The sequence below is a fragment of the Macaca fascicularis genome, chromosome 1, assembly GCF_037993035.2.
Source record: "Macaca fascicularis isolate 582-1 chromosome 1, T2T-MFA8v1.1".
NCBI classification, from domain to species: Eukaryota; Metazoa; Chordata; class Mammalia; order Primates; family Cercopithecidae; genus Macaca; species Macaca fascicularis.
In genome coordinates, this window is record NC_088375.1 from 33,646,675 (window position 1) to 33,661,687 (window position 15,013).

At 35.9% G+C, this 15,013-nt stretch overlaps 1 protein-coding gene across 50 annotated transcripts in view; it reads right to left on the minus strand.

Moving 5' to 3' along the window:
- Nucleotides 1-15,013, minus strand: part of COP1 (COP1 E3 ubiquitin ligase) — a 256,894-nt gene that overhangs the window by 132,111 nt on the left and 109,770 nt on the right. For all 50 annotated transcript variants that reach the window (XR_012426194.1, XM_074019442.1, XM_074020276.1 and 47 more), the window contains one exon: nt 3,483-3,597. Coding sequence is in view for 49 of the 50 variants with exons in the window: in XM_074019442.1 (XP_073875543.1) it covers nt 3,483-3,597 (115 nt within the window). In the remaining variant the exon portion in view is untranslated. The remainder of the gene's footprint in view (nt 1-3,482; nt 3,598-15,013) is intronic.

The window sequence follows — 15,013 nt, forward strand, 5'->3', positions numbered from 1 at the left end:
AAGTATACAAATACCTTGGGTAAAGTTCACTTCAGTAAACTATTTGAAGATAAATCATGTGGGATTTAAAACATAAAATCAGTTTACGAAGTACCTGAGAATACAACTAATCTATTCTCCAGTCTATTAATACAAGCAGACCTACACTAAAAGCATAAATTTAAAAAAATCACTGCTTTTCAGCACTGTCATTTGAACTTATACTTTCTTTTCTGAAGAATGATAAAAACAATGAGCACTTTAGCTTCCTAGACTGAAACTGAGACAAGTTTGTTATACCACTGTATTTTCATAGCTTCTTTATTCTAAGCTCATACACACACACACACACAAACTTTTCAAGGCAAACGTTCATGATTTCCCTTCTTAAGTGCTGTCTGAAGTAAGAGTAAGCATAATAAAAGATGCCAGAATTATTAAGTCAAAAGAGTTATACAGAAAATATAAAGCACAGTGAAGAACTTATGTTATCTGGAGATACTAGGTAATCTTGAAAACAACTGTTTGCATGACAAAATTTATGTAACAAATATTATTAAAAAACAAAAAACAAAAAACCAGGGTCTGGTGCGGTGGCTCACACCTGTAATCCCAACACTTTGGGAGGCTGAGGCAGGCGGATCACCTGAGGTCCGGAGTTCGAGACCAGCCTGACCAACATGGAGAAGCCCTGTCTCTACTAAAAATACAAAATTAGCCGGGCATGGTGGTGCCTGCCTGTAATCCTAGCTACTTGGGAGGCTAGGCAGGAGAATTGCTTGAACCGGGAGGCAGAGGTTGTGGTGAGCCAAGATCACGCCACTGCATTCCAGCCTGGGCAACAAGAGCAAAACTCCGTTACAAAAAAAAAAAAAAAAGAAAGAAAAAGAAAAAGGAAAAATAAATAACATTACTTGAGGAAACTGAGTGAGCTTTTGTCCCTGATACTTTACAAATTTTACAGATTTAAACACTAAGTAAATTCATCAAAACACCTAGATTTAAAGGGTACAATTAGTTGTGCTTCCATTCTAAAGAGAGCAAACGGAATTACCTAATAGGCAATATCATAATGGTACTGAGAAAAAACTCTCGCTCTACAAAAATTATTCTCAGGAAATTCCACATATTATAAATAAAACATGGGTTATTTGCAAAACTAAAAATCACAACCATACTGCAGAGTGGTCTGGATATAATAGTTAATGATTATTTTTATATGGAAACCTATTACTGTGAGTTATTTAACATTCCACATACTGGAAAGATGGTTGGTTTTATTAATTTAAAACCTGTTTCAATGTTATCCTATTCATGCCCATTTTGATATCAATTCCTAAGTACATAAAACAAGCATTCAATATTGTGTATTCTGTTCTAGGTTAACAGTCCTGTTCTAGGCTAACTGGATTTCTGCCTATCATATAAGCTCATTAATGGCTACTTTCAACAGAAACCATAAAGAAAACAATAAAACTAGTTATTTCAGTATCTGAAAGTACAGTAATTGGTTTTAACTTATGAGGTTACAAAAAGGTAGAATTTCGTTTGCGTGGTGTTTTATCATCAACATCCAAACATATCTGCTGGTATATCACCTCTCCTATCCTAATTACAAATTGGTTTGTAAAAGTGTATTCAATGTCTCTTTTCTTTCTCCTAATGCTTTATAATTAACTTCCTCTTTCAATTACAATGGAAACTCCAAAGTAATAGTTCTTTAATATCCATCTCTCAGTTTGAAAGTTGGAAATAAAAGTCAGGGAATACAGATGGATTTAGATTCTCATTTGAAAATATACAAAGGACAATCAACCTCTTAGCTACACCGTTTCAGAGAAGTTAAAATTTCCCCTTTACAGTCAAAGGTACTAGGAGGAACTTAAAATCCAGCAATATAATTACACTAGGTAGCTAACATAAGATTCCTGAAAACTAGAGACATGTTTTAGGTACAATACAGCCACACCCACACAAATAAAAATCTATCTAATTTTCCTCCTGGTTTTATTATTCTACTGTCTTGTAAAGCTACCTCCCAAAAATAAAATGACTTGTGATGACCTTTACTATTTCATACCATGCCTATGCTGTTAGTGACTTAAAGATTATTAACAACAGCCTACCCCAATCTCTTTCCCACCTCTTTTTTTAAAGGTCTGCTACTTGCCTATAGTTGTATTTCAACATCATACCAACAAATAATGTATTGAAGGGTTAACATGAACTCTGCCAGTCAGAATGCAGATATTGGGCTACTTTCAACTTAACAACTTCCTATGGTAGTTTATATTTATAGATTATTACACAAGCACAATAAGGGGCTCAATTCACAGGCCATAAATGAAAGCTTTCCATGTATAAAAACTGTTTGTTGTTAATTTCAAAAAACAAGCAAATCTTGGCTTCTCCCTTGGTCTTCAGAGGAAAAATGCTTTGTAAATCTAATATATGTTTTCCTATACCACCAATCGGGAGGCAAATTTGTCTGTAGGATCTAAGCAACATGTAGGTTATAAATAATATAAACATATTTATTCAAGAGAAAACCAACACTCAGTTTTTAACAACCAATAACATATCAGACCATTTTTTTTCTCTCTTAGTGGGGTTTATTTTAAGTAGATGCCCCATTAATGACATGAATTAATTGAGCACCCAACAGGTACCAAGCATTGTATCTTATACATGTCACTTACAATCATTAAAAAACCCATTAGGGTTAATGTTTCTACTTCATAGATGAGCAAAGACACTGAGAAAGACTAAAGAACAGAGTTAAGAAAAAGAGGAAAAATTAAATTACTTTTTTACAGTAATAGAAGTATCCTATGCTATCACATCCATGTCTTTGCATATGTTATTTCCTCTACTTTGAACACGTTTCTAAGTATCTTTTTCAGTTAATTTATACTAGAATAGCACATATACAACTCCTCTGAAATCCCTACACTGATCATTCCCTTACACCTCTCCATTTTCAACTCAGCCTGGATTTTTTACTACCAGTTATATTAGTGAATATTATCTATTTTCATGATACTCCTGTAAATTTATTTAACACATAACATCACACAGAACTGCTTTATCTGTTGCTTTCCCTGACTCTATTTACAACACTCCTTAACGACAGAAACCAGTTTTTTCATCGTTTTATTCTCAGCACAGAGGACAGTGCCTAGAACTTCATGTTTATTTAATGTTAAATAGGAGGCAACTGAATGAAACTTATTTTTGTTAGCTACATATTCATGGCTGACTTTCTTTTTAACTTTATCTAGCTTGCCAGATAAAGATTCAGAATTCGCAAATATAGAAAACAATTGTCATTGGAAAATAACATTCTCTAAGATCACTAAGAACCTCCATGATCATCTGGTAGACTGTGTCAAAAACACACACTTTTGCTTTGCAATTAGGACCTTCCGTAAATTCAGCACAAAAACCCAGAAACAGATCTGAAATGTAGATTTCAGATAATTTGAGAAGGTCTAAATATATACCTGAGATACGAGACATCCTTGTAGAAAAGTAACACTGCTCCAAGTCTTCAAAATGAGCAGTAAGTCGTTTTCGTCTTGATGCTAATGTGCTGTTATACCAAGGCTGTTTCTTTGTCTAAAATAATAAGACACGTAACTTAGAATAAACAATACTCTTCTTTTGCACAGAATACTCAAATGTTTGAGCATTTATTTACCTTCAGAAGTTCATCACAGTAAAATGATTACAAATGGTAAAAAAAACTATAATTCTGAGGTATTTTCAAAATTGTCTTTTAACGTGAAAATAGATACCAAATTCATTCACAGAATGATTAAAACTAACAATGATTTTAAAAATAAGCTCTAAAGGACAGTTTTACAAGACTAAAATGAGAAACATCTTCAATTCTACAAATAAAATGAAGACAGAATTCGTTATGCCATTCTAAAATTTAGAATTTTGGGAATTTTAATATCCAGAAATTGTTAGAAAATAATTATCAAATAGAAAATGACTTTTTCCAACAAAATAAGAGGACACAAACTAATGGAAGAACATTCCATGCTCATGGATAGGAAGAATCAATACCGTGAAAATGGCCACTTCTGCCCAAGGTAATTTTTAAATTCAATGCCATCCCCATCAAGCTACCAATGACTTTCTTCACAGAATTGGAAAAAACTACTTTAAAGTTCATACGGAACCAAAAAAGAGTCCACATTGCCAAGACAATCCTAAGCAAAAAGAACAAAGCTGGAGGCATCATACTACCTGACTTCAAACTATACTACAAGGCTGCAGTAACCAAAACAGCACGGTACTGGTACCAAAACAGAGATATAGACCAATGGAACAGAACAGATGCCTCAGAAATAACAACACACAGCTACAACCATCTGATCTTAGATAAACCTGACAAAAACAAGAAATGGGGAAAGGATTCCCTATTTAATAAATGGTGCTAGGAGAATTGGCTAGCCATATGTAGAAAGCTGAAACTGGATCCCTTCCTTACATCTTATAAAAAAATTAATTCAAGGTGAATTAAAGAGTTAAATGTTAGACCTAAAACCATAAAAACCCTTGAAGAAAACCTAAGCAATACCATTCAGGACACAGGCATGGACAAGGACTTCATAACAAACATCAAAAGCAATGGCCACAAAAGCCAAAATTGATAAATGGGATCTAATTAAACTAAAGAGCTTCCGCACAGCAAAAGAAACTACCATCAGAGTGAACAGGCAACCTACAGAATGGGAGAAAATTTTTGCAATCTATCCATCTGACAAAGGGCTAATACCCAGAATCTACAAAGAACTTAAACAAATTTACAAGGAAAAATCAAACAACCCCATCAAAAAGTGGGCAAAGGATATAAACAGACACTTTTCAAGAGAAGACATTTATGCAGCAAACAGACATATGAAAAAATGCTCATCATCACTGGTCATCAGAGAAATGCAAATCAAAACCACAATGAGATGCCATCTCACACCAGTTAGAATGGCGATCGTTAAAAAGCTGGAGAGGATGTGGAGAAATTGGAACATTTTTACACCGTTGGTGGGACTGTAAACTAGTTGAACCATTGTGGAAGACAATGTGGCGATTACTCGAGGATCTAGAACTAGAAATATCATTTGACCCAGCCATCTCATTACTGGGTATATACCAAAAGGATTATAAATCATGCTACTACAAAGACCCACGCACTTGTATGTTTATTGTGGCACTATTCACAATAGCAAAGACTTGGAACCAACCCAAATGTCCATCAATGATAGACTAGATTAAGAAAATATGGCACATATACACCATGGAATATTATGCAGCCATAAAAAAGGATGAGTTCATGTCCTTTGTAGCGACATGGATGAAGCTGGAAACCATCATTCTGAGCAAACTATCGCAAGGACAGAAAACCAAACACCACATGTTCTCACTCATAGGTGGGAACTGAACAATGAGAACAGTTGGACACAGGGCAGGGAACATCACACACCAGGGCCTGTTGTGGGGTGGGGGAGGGGGGAGGGGTAGCATTAGGGATACCTAATGTAAATGACGAGTTAATGGGTGCAGCAAACCAACATGGCACATATATACATATGTGACAAACCTGCATGTTGTGCACATGTACCCTAGAACTTAAAGTATAATAATAATAATAATAATAAAAAGAATGAACTGCTGATACATACAAAACAGAATGAATCTCACAAACACTGAATAACAGTCATACACAAAGGTAATGTTATTTCGTAACTTTGTCATATAAGGATTAAAAACAGGTGAGTTATGAGTTTCTAGAAGTGAGAATAATATTTGCCCCTGAAGAACTGGGACTGAATTTGAAAGTAGTATAAGGCAAGATGAATGTTCCATATCTTCATCTAGGCGTTGTGCAATCACATGTATGTGTCTGTCAAATCTCATTCAAGCAAATACATAAGATCTGTGCTTTTCTTTATATGTATTTTACCTCCATTTCAAAAAAGGCAAAATAAAAGATTATTTTATTATTATTACTTCCAAAAAAAAAAAAAAAGGAAAATGAGTTACTTTTTCATTATCCCTACACTGTAGCCTTACAACCTGGAATTATTGGAATCGTTCTTAACTATAAATAGCTACTTGGCTGGGTGCAGTGGCTCACACCTGTAATCCCAGCACTTTGGGAGGCCGAGTCGGGTGCATCACTGGAGGTTGGCAGTTCAAGACCAGCCCGACCAACATGGAGAAACCCCATCTCCACTAAAAATACAAAATTAGCTGGGCATGGTGGTGCATGCCTGTAATCCCAGCTACTCGGGAGGCTGAGGCTGGAGAATCACCTGAACCAGGGAGGCGGAGGTTGTGGTGAGCCGAGGTCATGCCACTGCACTCCTGCCTGGGCAACAACAGCAAAACTCCGTCTCCAAAAAAAAAAAAAAAAAAATCTATTTAATATTGATTATCAGATTAAGAGGCAATAATATACACATGCCAAAGAGTTTGATATACTCATTAGAAGAACAAAATAACAAAATCAGATACAAAGGCAATAAACTTGAAAAATGTTAGTATAAAAATCCTATAAAAAACAAAGGTTTTTGGTCCTAAATATATGTTATTTACTTGCTGGCACAACTTCACCAATAACTATACCACAATGCCAAATGCATAAAGTAAAAAGTACTAAGGTACTGTAGTGTATGTTACAGTGTATCCCTGCTTTGATAAAACTAGATGGGAGGAGGTAAGAGTCATATTTTAAAGCACTGCCTCAATCTGAGAACTAAACTCTGAATTTTTTTCTTTCTTGCCCAAATTCCTATTTAAGAAGACTGCGGAGTCATGCCTTACAAACAATAACATCTCATCAGATGGGTTTTATTTAACCCTATATAATCTCTCTTAGTTTTCAACCTGACTCTGAATAATGTCACATGACAGATAAAGAAGGAAATCAATATACTTTATCCCCAAATATGGTTTTTGCTATATTTTGAAATGACCCTGCAAAGCAGTCTTTTGTGGGGAAAATTTTGCATCTGTATTAACATAACTACACCTTTCCCCTTCCAGGCCCTCCCAATCCTGAAGAGATTCTAACTGACAGTCCAGCCTAATTGGGAAACATCTGCCATCTACTGCCTCTAAAGGTGGCCACCTATGAGACTTCATCTACATAAAAATTTTGGTCTTTGGAACCCCTTATCTTAACCCAGACTCTCCTTTCTATTAATTTCAGATCTTTAGATAGTAACTTATCTCTTTGAACCAAGAGCCAATCAAAAAATCTTTGAATCCATGTGTGACCTGTAAGCCAATCCCTGTTCCCACCCCGTGTCCCTGCCTGCTGTCCCGCCTTTCCAGATTGAATCAATGTAAACTTCATAAGTAATGATAGGTGTCTTATGTATCCTTAAAATATATACCAACCACCTTGGGCACATGTTCTCAGGACCTCTTGAGACTGTGCCTCGGGCCAGGGTCACTCATTTTGGCTTTTTTTTTTTGGCTCCAAATAAACCTCTTTTAAAAAAAGTTTATTTGACTCTAAATAAACTTCTTTAAATATTTTATAGCATTTGACTCTCTTTGTCAACAATTCACAAGAAAGTAAGATAATTTTCAAAGACTTAACAGACAAACAGGAAGGTGAACTCAGAGATGTAATGATAAACAAAATGTAACAGCAGCAGCACAGGGCAGGGGCAAGAGGAGGACAATACCTAAACAAAACAAGTAACTGAATTGCGATTTGGAGAATTAAGTCCAGGGACCACAAGTAGAGAAACTGAAAACAGAATTTACAAACTAGAAGAGAAATCTGAAAGAACGGCCCAGAATGTAGGATAAAAGCCAGGAAGACAAAAAATTTGAAAAACAATGTAACAGGCATGAAAGAATAATAGTTTGAAATATGCCCAGAGACCCAGAAGAAAAGATCAAGAAACTAAAAGAAATACTGGAAGAGTTGATGGCTGAGATTTTTCCAGAACTGAAAACAGACAAGAACACATAGATAAATTATTCTGATCAAGTGAGATAATTAAAAAGAAACCCACAATTAGACACACTGAGGTGAAACTGTGTTTTTGGCTATACAGCAAAAAGATCTTAAAATCAGAAGAAAGATCATTCATTTAGGAACAATAATTAAAAAGGCAAAATGCTTTTCAAGAGCAGTCGAAAGCTAGAACAAAAAGGACATCAATAATCTTAAAAAAGTTGAGACAAAGTTAATTCCAACCTAAAATTCAGAACCCCAAAAGGCTATCTCACAACATCATAAACAAAAATGAAGCTTATTACCAGTGAGCCATCTCTAAAAGAATTTCTGCCTGTAATCCCAGCTATGCGGGATTGAACTGGGATTGAACCCAGGAGCCGGAGGTTGCAGCGAGCCGAGATCGCGCCACTGTGCCACTGTGCTCAAGCCTGGGCGACACAGCGAGACTCCGTTTCAAAAAAAAAAAAAAAACTCTGAAATTGTGTACTTGAATAATACAATGACATACACTGGAAGATCTGAGACACAAAATGAAAAAGAGAGCAAGGAAACTAGCAAATAAATGATTATAAATATTACTGTTAATTATCATATTTAGTTTATGGGGCTTAAGAATAAGACAAAAACTATCCAACTAACAACATATAACTCAGAAGAAAGTGACAAAAGTTGCATTCTGGAGCTCTTATACTGTTCAGGAAGGTAATTAAGATACTCTGTTTAGATGATAAGTGTGAATAAATTTCAAGGACAACTACTGAAAGCACAGTGACAGAATAGGTAACAATCAAACCAGAAGAGGGATGGTGAGAGGCAGTAAAAAAGTAAGAAAAAAATCAAAAACTGAGAAAAACAGTAAGTATAATAAGTAAAAAAAATGAAATTATATCAGTATTAGCAATAAATAAATGGAAATAATCATAATAGAAATAGTGACAGAATAGATAATTTAAAATAAAGGTATGCTATCTGCTAAAGAAATACTTAAAACAGAGACAAACTAAAAAATTGGGATAACATGAAAGAGTACTAACTAAAAGAGAAAAAACAGATTCAAGATGAAAACATTAATAAGGATGAAAATAGCCACTGCATATGAGAAAAAGTTCAATTTAACAATTATATACCTGTCTGTATGTAATAATAGAGCGTTAACCTTTTTCAGGCAGAAATTGCCAGAGAAATAGACAAACCTATTAACACAATGGGAGATGAATCTTCAAGTCAACTGAGTTATGCAACTAGTGTTATGCAAGTAACACTAGTTTATATATGGCCAAATATGAAATTTGATATAGTGAACACATAGAAAACACTATACCTAATTAAAAAATAGGCATTCTTCTTAAGCATGCATGGAACATTTACAAAAACTGATCATGTACTATGTTACTGGAGAGTATGTTTACAATCTTGAGAAAGGGCAGAATTTCTTAAATGAATCACAAAGTATTAATTATAAAAATTATAAATTTCATGACATAGAAATTAAGAACTTCTGTTCACCAAAATCCATCATTAAAAAGGTGAGACAAGAAGATACAAAATATAAGAAGATATTTGCAAAATCCAAAAACAAATGATTAGTATCCAGAATACATCTATTTCTCTAAGACCAACACAAAAAAATGAGAAAAGACTTGAAACGCCATTTTACAAAAGACAAAATATAAAGGCCAATAAATATAAGAAAAGGTGCTGTTTTATAGTGACAGGAAAATAAAAATTAAAGTCACAACTATGTTCTATTTATTACCACTAAGGTGACAATCATTTTGAAGTCCAACAATACTAATTATCAGCAAGAATGCTGAGAACCTGGAACTCACATACTCATGTAGTGGGAGTTTTAAATTGATAAAAGCATGCTGGAAAACAATTTGTTACTAACTCAAAATATAAATTTTGCATATCCAATGCCCTTCAATTCCTCTCCTAGGTACATATCTAGGGAAACTCTTGCACCTTTGCATCTGGAGACATGTACAAAGATGCCCTTAATAGCAAGAACAACAAAAACACTAGAAATACATATAATGTATACAGATTGAATTGAAAAACTGTAATAAATTAACACAATGGAATATTATACATCAGTGACAATCAACTACAGCCACAGGCATCAACAATTAATCTCTGAAAAAACAAATCTCAGAAACCTACGTACTAAAATATTTTTATAAAGTTCAAATATAGCCAAAACAAATAATATAGGCGTGTGTATACATGTGGTAAAACTTTTTAAAAAGCCAACATACTGATAAACATAAATATCAGAAAAATAATTATATTTCGATAGGAAGCAGGTGATAAAATTGGTTAGGAACACATGAGTAACCTGTATACTACTTTTAATGTTCTATTATTAAATAACACAAAAGCTGGTTCCATGAAAGTTTTACTATATTTCTAATTTACATATTAATGAAATATATTCCTTTGTAGGTACCAACATATTTTTTATAAATACTAAGATTGTAATTCTAGATTTTAGCCTATAGATCTCTTAAAAAGTGATATGACTGGGCGTGGTGGCTCATGCCTGTAATCCCAGCAGTTTCAGAGGCCGAGGTGGGCAGATCACGAGGTCAAGAGACTGAGACTATCCTGGCCAACATGGTGAAACCCTGTCTCAAAATATAAAAATTAGCAGCCAGGCATGGTAGCTCACGCCTATAATCCCAGCACTTTGGGAGGCTGAGAAGGGTGGATCACGAGGTCAGGCGATCAAGACCATCCTGGCTAACATGGTGAAATTCCGTCTCTACTAAAAACGCAAAAAACTTAGCTGGGCATGGTGGTGGGTGCCCACAGTCCCAGCTACTTGGGAGGCTGAGGCAGGAGAATGCCATGAACATGGGAGGCGGAGCCTGCAGTGAACAGAGATCACGCCACTGCACTCCAGCCTGGGTGACAGAGTGAGAGACTCCGTCTCAAAAAACAACAACAAAAAAATTAGCCGGGCATGGGGGTGCACACCTGTCATCCCAGCTACTCGGGAGGCTGAGGCAGGAGAATCGCTTGAACCCAGGAGGTGGAGGCTGAGGTTGCAGTGAGCCGAGATTGCACCACTGCACTCCAGTCTGGTGACAGAGCGAGACTCTGTCTCAAAAAAAAGAGAAAAAAAAAGTGATCTGTTTAATGGAAAAACATGTAAGACTTCAAAGTCTGAAAGATGAGAATAATTAACAATAATTAGAAACAGGGCATATAAAACAAATAAGTAGTCAGCAACAGTTTTATTTTATTTTACTTATTTATTTGGCTTCCAGTTTTTACAGTAAACTCACTGTCTCAATTATTTTCCAATATTTATTCTTGACATTTCTTAAATTTATTCAAAACCCTAGAGCAAATCCTTTATTCAAAAACCCTACAAGCAACTAGGTTGCCTCAAAATTGTTGGTAAATATGCAACACTTGGGTCTTCGTCATATGCCAGTTTAATTATTAAATTACAAATAATATTAATATAAAAAATAGAAATGTGCTATGTATGCAGAGATAAATGTTTTGAAAATATATACTGGATTCAGATAGTCTACAAGGCTAATCTCAAATAAAACAATCTCAAATTAAGCTCTTTTACTTAGAGGTAGATATAAATACGACACAAATCAAACAGAAATATTCATCAATCATGTTAATTTTACCTATCTTGGCTCTAAAGAAAAATGATCACATCTACCAAACTCAAAGATAATTAAATTTCACCACAGCAAAAACAGAAGCCTATCTTATTTGGTCATTGGAAAAAGTTAAAAACAAAAAAAGAAAGTCCTCAAATAAATGCTAGAAAGTTAATAGGCATACTATGAAGATAAAAGAGCAAATTAGATGATTATACAAAAAAAAAATTTATGGTCAGCCTGTAAATTATGAAAAATCTTTACAAATATAACGACTTTAATTCCCAATAAATGCAATTAACATGAAAACAGAAAAGCAGCAATCAAAACTGAATATTCTATTTCATATACTTAATATAAAATAGTGAAGTACAAAAGCACTGAGATCTTCAAAAGACTAATGAAATCAATGCTTGTCTAATAAAAGAAGTAACTTACCATGGCAAAGTTCTCTGTCAATTCCACTAAGAGAAGACTCCTACTTTAAATGAAACTAAAAGTGTCTGTATGGTTGACTGAAACCTGAAATTTTTCCAATCTATAAATACTTTTTTCTCAAACTAATTTCATAAATTAACACTGCACGGAAAACTATCATTATCTGCACAATAAGTAAACTTTGTAAGTTCAGGGAATACATACAAAATAATAAATTATTAAACCCATACACATATTTTCATACAAGCAGATTTAATGACTAGTTTTAAAGAAAAAAATTACAGAATTCAGAATAGTGGTTATCATACTGTGATCCCCAAAATGTGGCTGACGACCACTGGAGGCTCTCTAAGATCTTTTCAGGAATCTGGGAGGACAAAGCTATGTTCTTAAAAACGTAAGATGCTATTTGCGGCCTGATGTGGTGGCTCACACCTGTAATCCCAGCTCTTTGGGAGGCCAAGGCAGGCAGATCACTTGAATCCAGGAGATCCAGACCAGCCTGTGCAACAAGGCAAAACCCTGTCTCTATAAAAAACACACAAAAAATTAGCTGGACATGGTGGTGCACACCTGCAGTCCCAGCTATTGGGGAGGGTGAGGTAGGAGGATGGCTCGAGCCCAGGGGATGGCTGCAGTGAGCTGAGATCCTACCACAGTACTCCAGCTGGGGTGAGAGAGCAAGACCCTGTCTCAAAAAGAAAAAAAAAAAAAATCTTTGCAATTTTCATTGTGCTTATGTTTGTACTTGTGATACAAAAGCAAAGATCAGTATAAGACTGCTGGTCTCTTAGCACAAATAAAGGCAATGGCACCAAATCCCGCTGGTAGATACTGTTCTTCACTACTACATAATTTTTTTAAAAACATATAAAAATCTAAGAATCAGTTCACTTAAGGATGCCCTTAACAAGGCCACACAAAGTAACTGCATTATATCCAGGCCTTGGCATGTATACCTTTTTACTATTCTGCGTCAAAATGGGAAGTATGCGCTGTGCTTTACCTGCTAGCAGGACTCTCTCTCACTTTGCTGAGCGTCTTTTTTTTTTCCTTTTTGCCCAATAAATTCCACTTTCCTTACCCTTCTAGGTGTTCACGAGCCTAATCTTTCCTAGTTGTGTGACAAGAGCCTGGTTTTAGCTGAACTAAGGAGAAAGTTCTGCAACATTTTTGCTGCCCAACGTGGGGCCAAAGGAAGGGTGAGTAAAATGTGAACCCAAAACCTCTCACTTTCGCTTTTGAGCCTTGTGGTCCTATGGCACGCTTCTTCTTTTTTTTTCAGGACAGTAAGGGCCCCTGTCTTTTCTTTTACAATACTGGAAGTGGTCCACACCCACTTCAATGGCCACAGACTTGGGCTCAGGATGGTTGGGTGAATGGCAGCTCACTGCTCCCCTTACCTTCTGGTTTGGGTGTGTGGCCATGTTTGCCACATGAGTGTGCAGTGTCCAATGGCCACAAAGGGCGGGAATAAGGCATAGCCACTGCCCAGGTCTCAAGGCAGCCTCGGGGGCCTGGGCCCTGCGTGGCTGACTGGCCAGACTACCATTGGTCTGAGACAGGGGGAAAGGAACCCATTTGTATAAGACTAAGGGGTTCTTCCCCCAGGGTTACCCTTACATTATGAACTTTTTTTTTTTTTTTTTTTTTGGTCTACCTATTAGCAGTTAACTTTTATGTGAGAGGAATTTTTTTTTTTCTTTTTAGAAAATGTTTTACTAGGCCAAGACCTCAACTATCACTATTTATATTCTCTGTAAAGTTTTAACTATGAAAAAGGATTTAGGATGTTAGTCTTAAGCTGTAGCCAATCTGGTCTGCTTTAAATGACTTTCTGTATGGTAAGCAGCAGACTCTGCTGCAGGCCTCCATCTTGTTTTACTTCCTTGGGAGCCAGACCTGTAACCACAAGGCAATGTTTTGCTCTGCCTCTGCCATTTTACATTTGTGGCCTGGTGTTCAATCCTGGCTTAGGGAATGAGTCCTTTCTGGTTTGGTATCTGTGCAACCTTTGCTATTTGTTGACTCTCTTCCCTTCCACGAACCGCCTTGGATTTTACTTTCTTTGAGCCTTTAGTAAAGTTTGAAAGTCAGAAATATTGGCCACTTGGGATAGCTAAAGTCAGGTAATAGGGAATTTAAAAGAATTTTCTTAAACAACCCTCAGCTTAATTAAAAGTAGATATCCAAGTTGTAGGCATATATATAAGGTCTTTATGTTTTTCTTTTCTTGGACCTTGTTTTGTTGGAAAAAAGTCTTTTTCTCAGCCAAGAATTATTTTTCTCCATTTTTCCTTGCCACTCTCAATGCACACATGAGAAGGAAGAGACCTCTTTTTTCCTCATGGAACACCAGTAATTAAAAACAAACAGATCTCTCTCAAAATCTGTTTCTGCCTCATTTATGCCTGTTTGTTAGGCCTTAGAAACTGAATGTTTTCCTAGCCCTGTCTCTTAAAGGTTCCACCCAGGGGCCAATAATCCAATTAGGAGATTGGCAAATGAAAGATCTTATGACAACTGGGTTTTCTTCTATCTGTGTACTTATTTATGTGTTGTGTATGTGATGGCTATTTAAAAAAACTCTAATAGGCTGGGTGCAGTGGCTCAAGCCTGTAATCCTAGCACTTTGGGAAGCTGAGGCAGATGGATCAGCTGAGGTCAGGAGTTTGAGACCCACCTGGCCAGCATGGTGAAACCCCAACTCTACTAAAAATACAAAAAGTAACCAGATATGGTGGCACACGCCTGAAATCCTGGCTACAAGGGAGGCTGAGGTGGGAGAGTCGCATGAACCCAGGAAGCGGAGGTTGCAGTGAGCCGAGATCGTGCCGCTGCACTCCAGCCTGGAAAACAGAGTAAAACTCCATCTCAAAAAAAAAAAAAAAAAAAAAAAAAAAAAGCTCTAATTGGCCAAAAAAAAAAAAAAGCTCTAATTGGCCTAAAGGAAGATAAACGCTTTGATCAAATATTTTTT